The sequence below is a fragment of the Prionailurus bengalensis genome, chromosome A3 (assembly GCF_016509475.1).
Source record: "Prionailurus bengalensis isolate Pbe53 chromosome A3, Fcat_Pben_1.1_paternal_pri, whole genome shotgun sequence".
Lineage (NCBI taxonomy): Eukaryota > Metazoa > Chordata > Mammalia > Carnivora > Felidae > Prionailurus > Prionailurus bengalensis.
In genome coordinates this window covers 18073666-18092639 of record NC_057354.1, presented here as the reverse complement: position 1 = coordinate 18092639, position 18974 = coordinate 18073666, and the positions used below count along the sequence as shown (strand labels likewise).

General features: G+C 42.7%; 1 protein-coding gene across 14 annotated transcripts in view; it reads right to left on the bottom strand.

Moving 5' to 3' along the window:
• Nucleotides 1–18974, bottom strand: part of PTPRT (protein tyrosine phosphatase receptor type T) — a 1072026-nt gene that overhangs the window by 154970 nt on the left and 898082 nt on the right. For 9 of the 14 annotated variants that reach the window (XM_043602349.1, XM_043602354.1, XM_043602350.1 and 6 more), the window contains one exon: nucleotides 12411–12440. The exons of the other annotated variants lie outside the window; for them this stretch is intronic. In XM_043602349.1, coding sequence (XP_043458284.1) covers nucleotides 12411–12440 — 30 coding nt within the window. The remainder of the gene's footprint in view (nucleotides 1–12410; nucleotides 12441–18974) is intronic. 14 annotated transcript variants of the gene reach the window in all.

The following is an 18974-nucleotide window of genomic DNA, read 5'->3' as shown; positions in this document are numbered from 1 at the left end:
CTCTCCACTCATTTTGTCCCTCCCTCCACTCCCTTCTCTCTGGTAGCCATCGGTTTATTCTCTGTATTTATAGGACTGATTTTTCTTTTTGTTTATTAGTCTGTTTTTTTTTAAAGAATCCAAATGTGATGGAATCATATGGTATTTATCTTTCTCAGTCTGACTTACTTCACTTAGCATAGTACTGTCTAGGTCTACCTATGTTGTTGCAAATGGCAAGATCTCATCCTTTTTTATGGCTGTGCAATGTTGCAGTGTGTCTGTGCACACACGCACACGTTTGTCCTTTCTTATCCATTTGTCTTGTCTAATCCCTCTTTCACGCAATAGCCCTGTTTGCTTGAAACAAGTTACTATTTTATCCAACTGAAATCTTTTTGTCTTTGTTTTTTGTGTTACCAGGTGCAATAATTTTTAACATACGAGAGTTAGTTATATTTCCATATATGAACAATTAGATATGAAATTTAAAAAATGGTGCCATTTAAATAGCATGGAAAAATGAAACATTCAGGTATAAATCCACCAAAAGATGCAGGGATCCTGCATACTGAGAACAACACGTGGATGATAAAACAAATGAAAGTAGACCCATACAGACAGAGAGACAACCCCATATTCCTGGGCCAAAAGACTCAATACTGTTACGATGTTGATTTTCACCAAACTGATCTATAGATTCAACACAAGCCCAATCAAAACCAAGCAAGATTTCTTTCAGGTATCAACATCTGATTCTAAAATGCCATCGTACACTTATTTTTTTTTATTTTTATTTTTATTTATTTTTGAGAGAGAGAGAGACAGAGCATGAACGGGGGAGGGGCAGAGAGAGAGGGAGACACAGAATCGGAAGCAGGCTCCAGGCTCTGAGCCGTCAGCCCAGAGCCCGACGCGGGGCTCGAACTCATCGTATACTTATTTTTAAAGAAGGGGGGGAGGAAGCTTTCAAACCTTAACTGTCCAGAAAATGAAACCAGACACCTGTTGTCATGCTAAATATCATAATCATCTGGGTACATTTTTATATAATGTTATTCTTCTATGTCTGGCATAGCTGAATTTGAATAAAATCCTCTCCATAGCACAACTTTATTTGTAAGACATTATAAACAAAAACATGTTAAGAAACAAAAGTTTGCTCTAAAAAATTAAAAGTGGGACTCAAAAAGCCCGTTTAAGAAATAACAAAAATCACCCCCGACCTTATCTTTCCTTTAATCTTTGTCCTTATTCTTCCAATTCAGATTATAAAATTTCTTACAGCTAGAAAAAGATGAATGACCTTTTTCCTGTTTGAGTCTTGTCCCATTTAGACAGTGAGTGTACTTAATGGAATAAGGGGGTGGGAACAGGTGTTTTCCTCTTCTTTTCTCCAATTATAATTTGGAACAATGGTTATATACTTTCAGGCAGTGACCAACACTGGACTTAGCTCATGGCATACTCCATCTGATCTCAGAGGGCATAGCTCCTCCCAGTTCTGCTGCCCGATCCCTGTCACAACCACCTCTCAATCCATCATGAGAGCACAGTACCAGTCACTGGTAACTCTGTTCCATGGATTTCTTTCTTCAAGTAGCCTGTGACCCTGTTCAGTTGGGTGAGACTTCATTTCCTTGCATTTAATGATACTTCCTCACTGGAGTGCCTTGAAAGTTATAGGAGAGATCTGTATAAAAGCACTTTCTAAAGTGCAAAACACCAGTAGACATATAACATAAAATACAATAATAGCTGCAATGTACCAAGCACCAACCATGTACCAGATACAAAATTAGATGCTGTACACGTGTTGTATTATTTTATGTAATCCTTGGTAAATCCCCAAGACAACCCTCCAATTTTGGTATCATTGTCCTCCTTTGACAGATGAGGAAACACAGGCTCAGGTTAGCTTAGAAAGGGGCAGAGTCCAGGGTCACCTGGGTGGCTCAGTCAGTTGAGCGTCCGACTTGGACTCAGGTCATAATATCACAGTTCAGTTCCTGAGTTTGAGCCCCACACCAGGCAGGCCGCTGTCAGCATAGAGCCTGCGCTGGATCCTATGACTCCCTCTCACTCTCTGCCCCCCCCCCCCCGCTCTCTCTCTAAAAAATAAATAAACATTTTTTTAAAAATGAAAGAAAGTGGCCAAGTGCAGGATTCAAACACCAATTCAGTCCATGCTCTTCTCTTTACAACATTGCTTCTAGGTACTGAGTATGGTTTTCCTCACCATTAAGAGCTAAGGCAAAAGTACTGTTTAATACCCTTAAGAGGTGAGAGATGAGATTATAAAAGTATAATTTATTGAGCAAATTGCTCCCAGCTTAGATTACTACACCTGCATAGTAATATAGTGGATGCATACACTTTGAGCCAGCCACTGATCTCCTGGAAAAACCTTACATCCCACATCTTCACAGTAGTTTTGCTGTAGAAAGCAAAGACAACACAAAAGAATAGAATGAGATCCCTTATTAAGTGTATCTGAATTTAGAGGTTTCACTAGAAGCTCTCTCTTCATCAGATGTCCAAGTCATAAATGATGTGGGAAGGCAGAATAAAGTAAAATGCAGACTATCTTAGCTTTTCTTCATTTCTAAAAACGTTCATTGTCGCTAAGCTATTTTTCAAAACAAAACAAGCCTTCTTTAATCTTAAGGCTCGATTTGGTTTATAACCTTATTAAACCACATTTTCACTCGTTACAAAGTCAAGTCTCCCCTAAAAACTGGGTCTTTTAATACTTCTACTTAAAAACAAAAACAAAAACAAAAACAAAAACTGTGTGGTTGCCATATACCCAACAATCCCCACCCTTTTAGAATGTTTTGCCCAGTGGTTCAAAGCCATTGGAATTAAAAACTGCTCCAGAAAGAAGCTCAAACAATGTTTATTCTGATAAAAATCAGATTTCACAAGCAGAAGTACTGGGCTCCTTGAGGTTTCACTGATGAAGAGAAGGCTCATGAACACCTATTTCCCAGGAGACAGATGATGGCTGAGGGGTCTTTACTCCTCACAGTGGTACCAACACCACTAAGAGGAATGATTGTTATGATAAATTAAATAATATTTTAAAATGTGCTTGGGTCATTTTTGCCATTTGTTAAATGGCATCTACACATTCGTGAATAGCATACAGATTGTCTACCTCAATATCTAAAGGAAGGAAACAGTCTTGGCAAATAGGGCTCTGTCTTCTTTGGACTCTGCCTTCCAAACTCGATTTCCATTAGCATAACCAAAGCTGTGTCTATTTGATGATACAGTGGGAACAAATTCCCAACTGAGGTTCTAGGTTAAGTGGCCAGAACAAGCCCTCGTGCTTATCTTCCAAATGATTATATTCCATGACCCTGGATTCTCAAGGTCTCTCAGTTGGATGGTTTTTAGCCATGGTTTCAGATTAGAGTAACCTGGTGAACTTTAAAATGTCTAGCCAACCCTTGAGACCAATGAAATCAGTTCTCCAGTCTTTATGAGTTGTGACTTATGGTACTCTCCCTACCTCGCTGCCCTCCTCAAACATACACTCTGAACTCTGTGGCCAGGAAGGAGGCGACATTCCTAATGTGACAATGGGACTGGTCACAACAGAGTGGCCCTTCTGCATTCTGAGACCTTTTCCACTTTTAAGGCAGGTTTTGGTAGTGACAGACCTGTTACTCTCCAGCTCCTATTTTAGAAATAACCACGGGTAGACCTTCTAACAACCCCAGCCTTTTTTCTGACCACTGGTCTACAAAGTCTTCTTGTGTTGAAATGATTTCGTCCACCTTCGTGACGCCGGCCAGAATCATTAACTGACTCTGACCTCTCTCACCGATATCCGCATGGACAGATGCTAGGAGGAGGCATGTCTTATCCGATTACTCAGGGAGACATTTTGTGAGTTTAAGAACCACTATCTACAATAGACCCTCTTCATTCTATTGGGCAAATTCTTCTTCCATTTAACTTACATTTGGAAGTTAGAACTTCTATCTTCCCCCAACACCCGACACCACCCACCACGGCTATGTCCCAGCTCAGCTCTGCCATTTAATAAAAGACAACCATTCCCCTGGCACAGACATTATATCATTTAATTTCTTAAGATAATCTCATGAAGTGAGCACTAAAATTCCCATTATACAGATAAGAAACAAAATCAGAACACTCAGGATTCACAGCTGCTAAGTAGTGGCACTGGGATTCACACTTTCTCCTTCCTCTTTTCTTTCCCTCTCTACTCTATTTCTTTGTTCCCAACTCATTCCCCAGCATGTAATCTATTTAGTCATACAATGTGTGCATGAGTGTGTGTGTGTGTGTGTGTGTGTGTGTGTGTATTTCTACACTTGATCTTAGCCAAAAGGCCAAGAAGCGATGTGTGTGTGTGTGTATTTCTAGACAGTGAGGCCAAAGAGAAATGTGGGTATCATTTCTTTGGTGAGGCACCCTCTTAAGTTGGTCCAGAGGTGTCTTTCCTCAAAGCAGATTCAGTGACTTCTTCCCTCTGCCATGTCTTCACTCTCCTCTTCCAAGTATATATAACATTATTTTATAACTTTTTAATATGTGAAAGTTGCCTTTTAAGCTGTGAGCTTCCTGAAAGAAGAGTATTTCTTTCTAAATACTTAACGCCTGGCTCGGTACTTAGCACAAAAGAACAACTGCTCAGTAAATGCTCATGAATGAAAGAATATGTCACGGAAACAGCAATGTAGATGTTATTACCCCCATTTTACAGACAAGACACTGAAGGTGGGACTCAGTCAAGTTCCTGAGGGTGCAGAGCCAGGATGCTGGGGCTCTTTCCTGCACGGCATAGGCATCCATCCAATAATACCTTGCTAAGTGCCTCCAAGCCCAACCAGACACCTAGGCACTAATTGGGAAAGCACTTTGGAAGAGGTAAAGCTGTATATACAAACACGACGTAATCATTATCATCATTATCAACATTGCAGAGCTTAACTAAAGCACTTCGTTCCATTAAAAGCACTACACTGAAACGTTTAGAAAGGCATTTTCCAGTTTGAGCCCCTCAGGATCCTATCTTTGCTACAGCCCTAGCTGAAAGCGTCGTTCCCACTCTGGGGATGCTTGCTAAAGGCAAGGGCTTTCAGAATTAAACCCATCCTGCCCTGGAGGGCCTTGAGGAGCATGGTGGTGGGCACTTCTGACCCTCGCTCTCTCCTCTGGCTGGTCCAGCAAAAGCTACAGTCACTTTTGTGATGCACAGTGAGCTCCCCCAGGCGAGAGCTATGCATGGTGATGCCCACAGCCCAAAGAAGAGCAAATGCCTGTGAATGAATGAGTGCCCAAGGATGAAGTTTTTAGAGTTTACTTATCATCAGCAGGCAACAAGTGGTGACCCCAATTAGTTGGTACACAGAGGGTCCACAGGCAATGATACGTGCACGTGCAGGGGAGGGGCATGCCACATACTCAAATCCACTTGTCTCCAGTGGACAAATGGAAGAGAAGCCAATGGAAATGTAGCAGACTGTGTTCCTTGAGAATTGGACTCTGAGACAGAGACTGACAGGCAGGAGATGAATTAGGAGGCGCTTCTGGGGTCAACATCTATGGGAGGGAAAGGAAAAGACAGGTGAGGGAAGGGAAGGGAAAGAGTGGGTGGAAGGGGAACTTGGTGATGCATGGGAAATGAAGACTTAAGGCAACCCCATGGGAAGCTCTGAAGCTGGGGTGACTCTCACACCCCTGTATTGAATAGCTACTGGACGACCTTGGATGAAGCAGCTCTGAAGGAAAAATGATCCCAAAAGGGGCTGTCAGCCAAGAGTTGTCTACCAGCAGTAATTCTGGTCACTAAGGGAGTAAGTCTTTCATTCTTTAAAAAACAATTTTTTTAATTAAAAATTGAAGTATATAGTATTATATTAGTTTCAGGTATGCAACATAATAATTCAACAATTCTATACATTTCTCACTGTTCACCAAGGTAAGTGTACTCTTAATCCCCTTTATCTATTTCATCCATCCCCACCACCACCTCGTCTCTGGTAACCAGTGGTTTGTTCTCTGTATTCAGGAAGGTTTTTTTGTTGGTGGTCTCTTTTTTTCTGTTTTGTTTCTTAAGTTTCACATGAGTGAAATCATATGGTATTTGTCTTTCTTCAGATAATTTATTTCACTTAGCATTACACCTTCTAGATCTATCCATGTTGTTGCAAATGGCAAGATCTCATTCTTTTTTATGGCTGAGTAATATTCCATTTTATATACATATACGTTTTATACCCTCCCCCCACACACATACACTTCCACAACCTCTTTATCCATTTTTCCAAAGAAGACACACAGACACGTACAAAGATGCTCCACATCACTCATCATCAGGGAAATGCAAATCAAACCCACAATAAGGTATCACTTTACACCCGTCAGAATGGCTAAAATCAAAAACACAAGAAACAACAAGTGTTGGTGAGGATGTGGAGAAAAAGGAACCCTCGTGTATTATTGGTGGCAATGCGAACTCGGGCAGCCACTGTGGAAAACAGTATGGAGGTGCCTCAAAAAATAAAAAAATAGAACTACCCTCTGCTCTTATAATCACACTACGGGATATCCACCCAAAGTCCTTCATTGGTGAAGGGAACTGTGAGTAGCACATCGTAACTTTCTCCACGAGAACTTCTCTTTCCAACCACATTTTGGTATGTCACTGCTTTCTGTCAGCAGTATTCCCCATACTCCTGTTTACCTGCTTTACAAAGTTCAAATGCATTTACAGAACAGAAGCAGAATCACAGGCAGACCTTTCCAAGCCTCAAGGCATCACTAAAACCTAGTTGGGTTTTAAAACTTAAAGTATAAACTTAAAACTGAAGTATGCACATCTTCTATCTTCTTTGGAGGAGAAATGCTCATTTGTATCTTCCCTGATTAAGTTGACAGAGCCTCTGACTTATAGATTTGCTCTGTTTGGTATTTATGACTGATGTGTTTAGACTCTAATTCAATAGAGTGAACAATAAAGCATCCATTCAGTTGCAATCCCTATCCAAATCTATCTGTGCACATGATCTAGCCCACTGCATTTATATCTATCTTGTTGTGGCAGTATTCATTAATTTTATGCATTTATAATTGTGAAATGCAAGTACAACATTTCTAAACCTAAAACCAATATAAAATTACAAAAATACGTCTGATCCGAAAGACACCCCCCCCGTCACCATACGCCAAAAATGTATGAAGATGGATACTATCTTCACGAGAATGGAAAAGCATAATTCAGTGGGAGAGAAAACAAAATGGGGGTAGCAACCTCACACATACACCCACCTGGGTGCACTCATTCAAGTAATCGACACAGTCTGATGATGTCTGATTTGTTCTGGGCTCCAAGTTAGTCATCAGGAAATGAAAGATGAGTAACACACAGTCCTTGTCAACAAGGAGACAGACGTGCAAATACACCACGGGCAGAATAACCTAAGAATTGTTCGTGAATGAGTGAGTCAGGGGACAAAGGAATGAAGGCTGGATGCAACAACAAAGGTGAGGACACGAATACGGTCTGCCTAAATACGAATGGCAATTTCCCCCTTCAGTTGGAATTTTCCAGGCACAGAGGGTGGCTAGGCATCCCAGGAAGAGGGCCAAGTGCAAAGGTGTGATATTGAGAAAGGGAAAGTTGTATCGGGGTGATGTAAGGGTGTCAGGAGAAAAGCTGCTCTCAAAGTAGGCATGCAAAATAAGAACTTGAGGTGTGTGCTAAGATGCAGATTCCCAGGCTGCACTTTCAAAGGGACTGAGCTGCTCCAGGGGGGTTGAGGGGGCAGGAATCAGTTCTCACCACAGTCCTCCCCTTGGCTGCACAGCAACATGGCTGCCATCTCTGCCTGGCCCTCATGGTGACACCTTCCCCTTCCGCTTGTCAACATGTCTGCTGTTAGCTTTTGGTAATTGATACTTATCATCTCTAAATGGTTTCCTTCAATTCCTATCTTTTCTTCATTTTTATTTGAAGTGGCTGATGAATTACATAAAAAGCTTTTTGAGTATCTCTTGATATAATCATTTTAAATTCCTCTTTACATGTACTGAGGCAACAATACTTGATTTGCAACAGCCTATGATGTGAAAAAGTGTATGCACTGACCAACGGAGGTGATTTCTTACTTTGGTTGAAGATCTACTACATAATAAGCATTTTATTATGTCCTTGAATCCTTGAAAGATCTCTGCGAGGTACCCATTTTTAGTCCCCACTTTACATCTTAGTCAACTGAGACCCAGAGGCTGCACAGGAGCAAAGGTTGCCTTAAAGATAGAGAAGCAAGGAAGGGAAAGGATCTGGAGGTAGCTAAAAATTGTTGCCATTTATTTTCTTTTTGAGAACAGACCATCTCCCTGTTGACTTCAGCTGTTATGGCTTTTAATATCATCTTGCTCTTCTCATTCACATGAGGAAAACCAGAAAGAACAAGAAATATTCTTAAGACACATTTGCCCCTTCCTGCCCATGATACCAAGTAATTACAGTGAGAGTTCAGAGAAAAGCACCATTCCCGTGGGTGGAGAGAATCAGGGAAGACTTCCTGTAGGAAGCACTGTTAGATCTGGACCTTGAAGGGTAGATGTAGGATTCAAATATGCTGGAATGGGGAAAGATGGGAAGGATATGGGAACTCAAGAGTTCCAGAGTCTCTGCAGACAAGGCCCAGCCCAGGTCACTGTTTTCTGTCTCCATGACACGTGTACAGGCATTTACCTAAGGCTAAGTGGAACAGTTAAGTGCTCTCTCTCTGCTGGAACAGTTGGTAAACAACTTAGTGCTTTTTCAAGAACTGCTACACTAAAATGTCTCTGTTTGAAACAATTACAGTGCCCATCACACACCTTGAGATAAATTAATCCGTGAACACATTCCAACTCTTAATATCCTTTTAAAAAGCAGACACTGAAGTGGTTGGGAGCTTCTTTACTATAGGGAAAAGCAAAAAGGCATTCTAGAGAGGCATTTCGGTTAGCTTGGAATGTAAGGAATCATAGCTGCTACTTTGTAGTAGCCACTCTACGTATACCCTCTCACGAGCCCTGGCAAAAACACAAAAACCTGGGGAGTTAACATTGTTATCACCACTTTGCAGATGAAGAAACTGAGGCTCAGAGTGGTTCCATGTATGTTCAAGGTCTGAACAGTCTGATATAGAATCGGGATCTAGGTCTGACAACAAAACACATTATCTCCCTATTTTTTAGCATGTGCTGGACAATGAAGGGCCCCATTATAGACTCTTCTCTGTCCTTAGGTCTCAGTTCCTTTGGTCTACAGCTCTGTTTATCCTGGTCATTATCAGCACTCTGTTGGTCCCTCTTCACTCTAATCCCCTGGCTACTTCTGATCTGGCAGCCCAGTGCTCTCAGCTCTGACCAGCTGGCAAATACCCAGGATGGCAAAGACAGAAGTGCCTCAAGGGTGTCCCTGTCAGCCAGGAATAGCTACCACTTCTTGTCCCTAGCAAGGTACTGATGTCCATGAACAGAACTGAGGTTCTCCAGGCAGGTTGAAAGCACCCACTTGGGGTCGACACCTAAGAATGGAGTTCTGAATCTGGAAATCACGGGTGTCAGCATTTCCTTTTTGTTCCCTTTTCTCCACCTACATTCATCTCTCCATCCTACAGTCTCACAGAACCTGTCGTGCCTCCCCTCTGAGGCTGCTCCCTATCCCCACTTTGCCTCCAGACCTTCCCTTCCAGACGTGCCCTCCCCCTAACCACCCACCCCCCACCAGCATCTTCAGCCTCTTCCTCTGCACAGACTCCTCTACTTCGTTGTATACAAGTGCCCAGGACTTTCTCACCCTTCAAGTAGCCACTCTCATGTTTCTCCTCTGCTTTAGGGTCTGGTGGTTAAAAAGAAGTATCCTCCTCCTCATGGGCTCTAGGCTGGCTTTGTCCCTCAACCCACCCCATGACCTGCACAAATGACTGCTGATGCTCAGATGTCTGGGACATGCTCACGTTCTCCACTGCCATCTCTCTGCATCTCTACTGTCAAATCTTCCTTCTGCAACGGACTTGGTTCTTAAAGCTTTGCTCCTACCTCTCTGTCTGCCTTTCCAGTTCTCCTCTGAATCTTCAACCACGTTCAGTTCCCCAGCTGGCATGAGCTTCACACGCTAAGATCTGTAACTTAGGGGGCACCTGGGTGGCTCGGTCAGTCGAGTGTCTGACTGCACTCAGGTCATGATCTCATGGTTTGTGATTTGAGCCCCACATCAGGCTCATTGCTGTCAGTGCAGAGCCCGCTTTGGGATCCTCTGTCCCCCTCTCTCTCTGCCACTCCCCTGCTCGTGTGCACTCTCTTGCTCTCTCTCTGTCTCAGAAATAAACATTAAATAAATCTGTGACTTAGAACTCTAAGTTTGCACAACTGCACAACTGTTTATCACTGCACCTCGAACTACAAGTACTTGCTAGTCTGTCTCCTATACTCTTGCACTGTGCATCTTGGATTCTGCCACATTACCCAGCACAGTGCCTGGCATGAAGTGGGCATCCAAAGACAGTGCTATGCACACTGTCTAACAGACGGAGGAGGTGAGGTGCCCAGAGACAGGGACGGGTCATCTCATGCCTGTAACTACTGTGGAACACTGGTGCCAGAAGAACCTCTCGAAGGCCAGAGGAGCTCCCAGGGGCCACCACTACTTTCCTGACCCCTTATGGTTTCTACAAAAGGAAATAAAGAAAACTAACATTTCATTAGTGCCAACTTTGTGCGAGGCACTTTATAAAATCCCTCATTCCCTGAGTTAGGCACTGTTACCCCCATTTTAGAGTTAAGAGAAATAAGGCTCAAGGAGTTCTGAGGATTTCCTCAAGGATTCATAACTGGTGTGTGACAAAGATGTGGCTTGAACCCAGAGCTGCATGATTCCTGAAGCTCATTCTCTTCACCACAGCAACAACACCCCATATCATTTTAACCCCTGTGCCTTTGCAGATGCGGTTCCCTCTGTTTAGAATTCTTGTTTCTTCAGGAGTGGGCAAATCCATCCCTACAAACACTGGTAACTATCCCCTGCCCCATTAAAAAATTAGTCACCCGAGTAAATGCCTCTATAGGACAGTACATATAGGTGCGTCTCAGCCAACATTTCAAGCATTTGATTTTACACTAGTCCCCAGACAGGCTTGAACACTACGAAGGTAGCGCTCAAAGTCCTGGCCATCTCTCCATCCACAGTGTCTGGAACATAATGAACATGTTCAATGCATGTTTGCCAGATGAGTGAATGAACAAACAAAACAGGTTCTCCGGTACTTTCAGTGTTGATGGTGGGGTCCATCGGTTCCTATAGAACATGATGGTGGTGGCACCAGAATCTTATTTACTCAGTGCCTAGCCTGTTGACCTTAGACAGAAACACTGAGCAGAGTGGGTGGGAGAGCCTTTTGCTGGCTAAATCTGCGTCTGTGAAGGCTTCAGCAGATGGTCACTAACAGGCATGACCTCTCTCGTAAGGCGGGGTATGCCGGGGTAGAGCTAGACGTGGAATGATGGACAATACACTTTGCCAGAAGCCAGACATTCTGAGTTTTAATCCCACTGGATGTGTGATTTCACACACTTCTCTGGACCTCAATGTTCAAACACTGGAAATGCATATTAAGGATATGGGGTTACTTCAGTGGTTTTCTTAACTTTTCATACCAAGGATCTATTCGTGTAGTTTTTCTTTCTCTTTACCTTCATGTTTTCAAAATGTCTGATTTAATAATGAGAAAAATCATCATTTTTATTTAGAAAGTGCAAAAAAATTGACAGGCAACAGCCCACACATAACTACCAACAAAATGCATTGATAACAGGAGATAACTATTGCCAAACACCAGACTGAGATAATTCCAGCCCAAAGACCTCGGATGTTTCTGTCACCTATGAAGCTGGTTCTAGGTAAAGTCCCATTTCCCTGTAGACTTGCTGTAATAGTGGAAACAGCCAATGAATTTCTCTCTAACCTTTGAGCCCCTTAAGGCGACACATTCCCCAAGTAGACATAAATGGGCTCTGAAGTTGCTGAGATCTGTGATTCTGTTTTATGTCTGCAAGTCCTGCAGGGGGATTAGGTTGACCTCTTCTTGAAATTTGGGGATTTCTAACTATAAAACGACACTGCCAAAGGAGAAACAGCCCTTCACAGCTCCAAACAAAGGTGGGGGGGACGGGGAGGGAGGAGTCCAAGATGGAAGAAACATAACAGACATCAACAATGCAACAATGACAGTGCATTTTCAAATGGAAAACATCTATGGGAAATAAAAACTTTGGGGCTACAGATGACTTAGACAGAAGTGAGTATGAGAAACCAACAGACACTTGGTTGGTGCAGGAAATGCATGCTACAGGTTCCCTTACAGGGCACGAAGCAGTTTCCCCGGGTCGATACTTACAAGTAATAGGAGTAGGAATAAGCATTTCTTCTATATATTGATGGGCAGTCAGATGAAGGAAATGTCCAAAAAAGGGGAAAAAGAAAAGACAAACAAACAAGAATTAGATTTATATGAAATCTTGATTCTTAGAAATGCACATAGTATTTCAGCATCCCAAAGTTCAAGGAGATGCAAGTTTCTCTCCTAATCATCTTTGCTGAGAATCAAATACTTCCAGTGGCAGAAGGAATGAGAGAGACCTCTCTTATGATGGAGAAACTCACTACTCATGCAGAGAAAGCCACATCTAATGTTGGCTGTTTTAATTGTTTATAAGTCCTTTTCTATAGTCAGTCAAAACTAGCCTCCTTGTAATTACGACTTTTTGGTCCTGGGTCATATTTCTGTGGCCTTCTAGAACTACTCTACCACTCTTCACATGACAGTTCCCTTAAGATCTAAGGAAAGCCATAATGACTTTATGTTCTCTGTTTCAGGTCAAACTGCATCAGAACCTATTTAAATAAGTCAGGTAAGGTCTTGCCAAAAGCAAGGTAATCAGGTAGCAGCATTCAAGATGGCTCCCCCCCCCCAAAAAAAGATGGCTCCCCAATGATCCACGCTTCCCAGTATGCATGCCCATGTGTAGTTCTTTCCCACACTCAAGCAGGAATGGCCCTATGTGACCAAAAGAATGTGGTAAGAATTACATTCTGGGACTTTCTAGGATAGATGAGGAAGAAGACTTGTAGCTCTGCCTGGGTATTTTGAACTCTGAGTTCGAACTCTGACTCTCCATGTAAGAAGTCTAAGTATCTTGAGGTAGCTATGCTGAAAAGATCCTGTGGAGAGACCCTAAAAATGTATGAAGAGAGATATCCAGCTAGCCCTCACCAGTTGGATTATGTCGATTGAGACCCTTGGTATCATGGAACAAAACAAGTCATTCCTTTTAAGCCTTAACCAGACCATAGATTCATAAGAAATATAAGTCACTAAAATTCAAGTTTGTTACCTATCAGTAGATAACCGGAACAAAATTCAAACTTCATCATTAAAAAGCACTGGACGAAGAGAAAGGAATTCCAACTTTCAATCTAAATAGACTACAACCTTAAAAAATTCTCTGTGCCTTTATTTCCTTATCTGATCCTCAGATGAGCTGAACCAGACCATTAGTTTTAAAAACTGTGTGTGCAGGATCCTGGGGGCTCTGTACAGTAGCCTCACTGAAATGGGATGGGGGAAACTGAGCAGGTAGGATTGCTTATCCATGAAAGCCAGCAAGCACTTCTTCTCCATTTTTACCTCTTTTATAAATTGGAGTTTCATTTAAAATGTCACATGACTAAGAATTCCACTCTCCAAAAGAATGTTTGAAAAATCACTACCTGCAATCTCTTTCTGATGTCCCTTCTAGCTCTTGGCTTCTGAATAATAAAAATCTCAAACAAGTCCATGATATTCCCTTTGTTATAACTTTTTGTATTTTGTAGGAAAATAAATAGGAATGCTTTTATCTTACAGACTTAGCCGCACTGACAATAAGTGAAACATTTGTGGATTGAGAAAAATTGCTGATAATTAAGGTCCCCAAATATCCATCTGAATAGGCAAGAAAAGTTCCCTTCCCTCTTGAGTTATTTGGTTAATTGCAAGTGTTATCCAGTTTGCTTGGCACAGGAAGATACAGTTTTATATCTGCAGGGTGGGAACATGTCCTCAGAGCCTCAAATTTCTCCCTCTCAAGCTCGAAGTGACCAAAGCCTCTAAGCAGGGTGGACCTCTAGGCAGGCGATCTCTAGGCTTTCTCTTATTTATCAGGAGAGCCCAACTCCAGCTACAGAAGATAAGTGACTCTGAGAGCTAAGAAGTCATGGCAGAAAAGCAGCTCCATGCCTGCTTGTGAAGCTGGGCTGGGGAAAATGAGCCACATTGCAGCAAGATCTGTTCACTCATAAAACTGTTCAGTGTCTTGGGTCAGATGAACAGGGACCCTAGATGATGAAAGGGTTGAAGAATTCCCTGCCGTGATGGGTGGGACTGGAAGAGCCCATGTAAGTCACCAAATCCCTCCCACCAACCATACAGGTTCATGCTGTAAGGAGATCATTCCTCTCCTTCATTGCTGGCTCTGTGGTCCCGTGACTGGAAATTTGATTCCTTGGAGAAGAAAGTGCAGGATCCATTTGATGAAGACTTCTAGACATGTATGTTCCCCATTCTGTCAAGAACAAGCAGGCTGAGAATCGAGAGCGCAGGGTTCTGATCCCAGAACTTTCACTTGCTCACTGTGACATTCTGGGCAATGTTCCTCCCCCTGGCCCTGTGTTTCCTGATCCATGTACCATGGTGAATGGCATGGATGACTGCCAACCTAAACATCTTTGTGGAGTGGAAATGTGATGTCTTAGCATCCCAGCACCACCACTTGCTAACTACATGTCTTTGATAAGTCACTATTTAGGTATCTCTGAGTCTCAGTTTTTCCATGTCAAAGTTGGGAGTGATAATTACCTATTCCCAAAAGTGGACATTAATATTAGATTAATCTAAATCATATTCAGATTATATATGATATATAATATATAAAGTATTTTAAGTAAATTATATTAAGCTAAACACCTGACATTATGAATGCTCAGTAAAGGGGAATTTATGCCCCCACCTTATCCATACATATAAGGTTTGCTGCTTCTCACTCCGGTAACCAGGAACAAAGTGTTCACCTCTTTAGGAATATTTAAAATAGTATTAAAAGAAGAGAAAATACTTACGTAGCACTTACTATGTGTCAGGCATTGTTCTAGGCTCTCAAATATTAACTCATGTATTCCTCACAACCACCCTGACAGGTGGGTATTATTATCAGCCACAGATGAAGAAACTGAGGCAGAGAAGGTTAAGTAACATGCTTAAGATCTTGCAGCTAGTAACTGGACTTGATAGCAATGAGGCTCTAAAGCTGGACAACAACATGGGTCTAAGCCCACGTACTTGACCACCAGCCTATGCTGCCTATATGAAGGAAGAAACAGGTGTATGTTGAGCAGCACAGTGGGTCTGGCATTGATATGACACATGCCTTAAATCTTTTAATCCTCCCCATAACCCCATGGAGCAGGCATTATGTTTCTCATTTTTGGTTGAGGTATCTGAGGCTCTAAGGGGTCACTCCTCACTCATAGTGAGGATCCTACTGCTGTTGTGCAGTTTGGGGCCAATGGCAAGGCCTCCATCCTGAGCCAGATTTCCTCATCATCAGCAGCCCCAGGCTGTGCTCTTGGGCCCCAGGCTGCACTCAATATTCTGGACCTTCTGGGCTTCTCTGCTTCCAACCTTCAGGATTTACCTATGGTTGGGCCACCTCCTCAGGACAACACACTTCCCTATCTTCAAACCACCTCTTCAAAGTAGCTTTTCTGAGTTATCCTTGTTGTCATCAAAAGCCAGTGCTATCCCTGACCCAGCTTTAAGGCAACTCCAGATTAACAGCAACTGACAAACTTCTATTAATTGAGTATCTTTTCCCAATTACATTGCAAAGTCTTCCAGGGCAAGGATTATAGTTCTTTTCTGTGTGGCCAAAACACAGTATACATGTGTGTTTTCTCTGAGGCTTGAAGAAGTTTTACTGAAGGTCTAAATTCACAAGGATACAGTGATATTGTAAGTAACAGATTGCCTGAGACCAAAAATCCTGAGCAGGAAGACAGCTGTGCTTAGGAAAAACAAAAACAAAAACAAAAACAAAAACAAAAACAACTCCAAACTTAATAAATCACATATTACACAATCTTCTTTTCAGCTGGCTGACAAAACTGATGCGAGGCACAACTTTCCTTTGTTCCATACTAAACAGGACCGAGCTGTCCATTTAACCATCCATTTGATCATCTACCTATCCATCTAGCTCATAAACCTACCCATCCACCCTTCTACCTATCCATGTATCCATCTATGCATGCATCCAACCACCCATCCCTCCACCCATCTAACCATCCATCCATCTACCCACTTAGCAATTTATCCACCCACTTATCCATCTAGCCCATAAACCCACACACTCATCTATTCATCCATCCACTCATCTTCCCTTTAATCCAACAATCCATCTATCATCTACTCATCCATCTTTCCATCATCAACTCAGCAAAAACTTCTCAAGGGCCTACTACGTGTGCCTGCTCCCTGCTAAGTACCAGAGATAGAAAGACAAATGAGATCTTGATCCAGCCCAAATGTCTGATGAGAGAGCCAGATAAGGAGCTTATAAAACAAATAATAAGAGCTACCACTTAAACAGCAGGAGGTCACTTACGTGCCAGGTACTGATCTAGTACATTATGTGGACTATTTTATTTAATCCTCACTATGAAGCACTATTATCCTTGTTTTGAGGATGAGGAAAGTGAAGCTTAGATAACTTGCTCAAGTTTACATAGTTGAGTATGGGATGAGAATCCAAGCAGTCTGACTTTAGGAGCCTCCATTAATAACCACTAGGCTCTAGTGTCTTCTGGAGTGATAAATGGTATTATGGCAACACAGGGAGCAGTGGGACCATATTCAGGGGGGAAGGGTGGGGAGGGGGACAGATAAGGTGGCCTAGAGTCTATGATGCTTGAGTTATAAAGTCAAGGAGCATTTAGATGGAGTAGGAGAAAGGGTATTTCCAGGAAGATGGAACTGTTTATAGAATGGTTAGGTCAGTTAGCAAGGTGAGAATGTCAAAATGTTGGCAGGTCTTAGTTCCCAAAGAGCTTATGGACTCAGTCTCAACACCATTGGGCATAGGAAGTACCAGTGACCAAATATTTTTCTAGATGAATGATTCTGGCAGAACTGTGAGAATAAAGTTGTAGGGGAGAGGGACTGGGGTCATGAATGCTGCTGCAGAGGTCAAAGCAAGAGATGTTGGGGGCCTATCTCAAAATGGCCATGGGGAAGGAGATGTGAAAGTGAAAGTAGGTGATTAAATGTGAGCATACTGAAGAGGACCTCCAAGTTTCTGGCCTGAGTGGCTACGTAGGGAGTGCAAACAGAAGGATTCATTTTTCAGTGGATGGAGCAAGGAGCTGTTTAGAATGGGGTGGACAAAACAGCATGATATCCTTAATTTGGGCTGTTCACCCACTGCAACGAACCACTCAAAATCATGACTTACAGTTCAGCATCTCAGCAAGTCCTATTTTATATTTCATTCAGGCTAGACATTCAGGTGTTTAAGAGTGTCATATCCATTATCAGACGGGCCAAGTTTGAGACCCAGCTCTGCCACTTATTAGCTATGTGATTTGGGGTACTTTCCTTCAATTCCACATTTCAGCTTTGTGATCTGCAGCACACTATAATCTCATAGTGGCACAGTCTCTTTTGGCTGACCCACAAGTTCCCTTTCCCTATTGACTCACTCTTCCCCCCCCCCCCCCTTGATAGACAGTGTGTTCCCTGAAGGCTCAGATCATGCTATATCTTTCCTATGCTGCCCTTTTAGTCTTACGCCCTCACCACAGGACTGGACTTATTCTTGGTGCTCCATGTTGATATTTAGGTCTATGTCCTGAGTGAAGCTTTCCTGCCCAAGGGATGGAGTGTTAATTCTGGGCCCCATCTGTTCTAATGTCACCAGCCTCCTCCATTCAACACGTTTTTAGGGAATCCCCAGTATCCACATGGCACATTTGTGATAAGGATGAATCAGAATAGACAGCTGATGGTTTAGTAAAGAAGATAAGACATGAATACAAATGACAAATATAACAAGATACAATATGGATCCTCACAGAGGGGATCCAGATGGTGAAGAGATTGTGTCTAGATTGGAGGTCAGGAAGGGTTTACTGGAGAAGGCAGCTTTTGAATTAGATCTTAAACAGGGGTAGAATGTGGTCACATTCTACTAAGGTACACAGGTATTGAATGAGGAGGAAGCTTCACAAGCAAGGGTATAACAGTAGAATAAGACTTTAGGAAATGTTCCAGAGTTACTGTGAGCAGGGGGACAGCGCAGCTTGACAAAATTCTCCAGATGTCCTAAAGCATGTGCTTCTTTTCTCATCTCTACCCCAGGAACTATTGTTATAAGGCAGGAGAAGCCATCAAGGGATTTTAGACAGCAGGTTTGGGAGTACAAGTTTCCTTTCTGAAATGTTACTTTAGCTGCATTGTGGAGGATGGGTTGGAGGGGTGGGGCTGGGGAGGAGACTCATACAATAGAGCTATGGGGGCCTCCACCAGGGAAGGGGCAGTGCAGGGAGTGAGGAGAGGGTGTGACCAAGAGAAGGTAAAGATGCGGGTTCAGAAGTATCAGGGCGAAGCAACCCTATCAGTTTGGCTGATGGAGTGAGAGGGAGTGCCTGCCACTGAGATGGGGACACAGGACTGTGAGCAGGTAGGTGGACAGGTGATGATTTGGGCTTTGACCATGAAAACCTTGAGGGGTTTTCAAGGCAGATGTCCAGAGGCAGATGATACAGGGTGAGAAAAGGCTAAAGCAGAAGATCCTGCCCTCTCAGGTCATTTTCACCTTGAGGCCAGCAAAATGACGACCACCACATGGCTAAATTCACACCTGAAGAC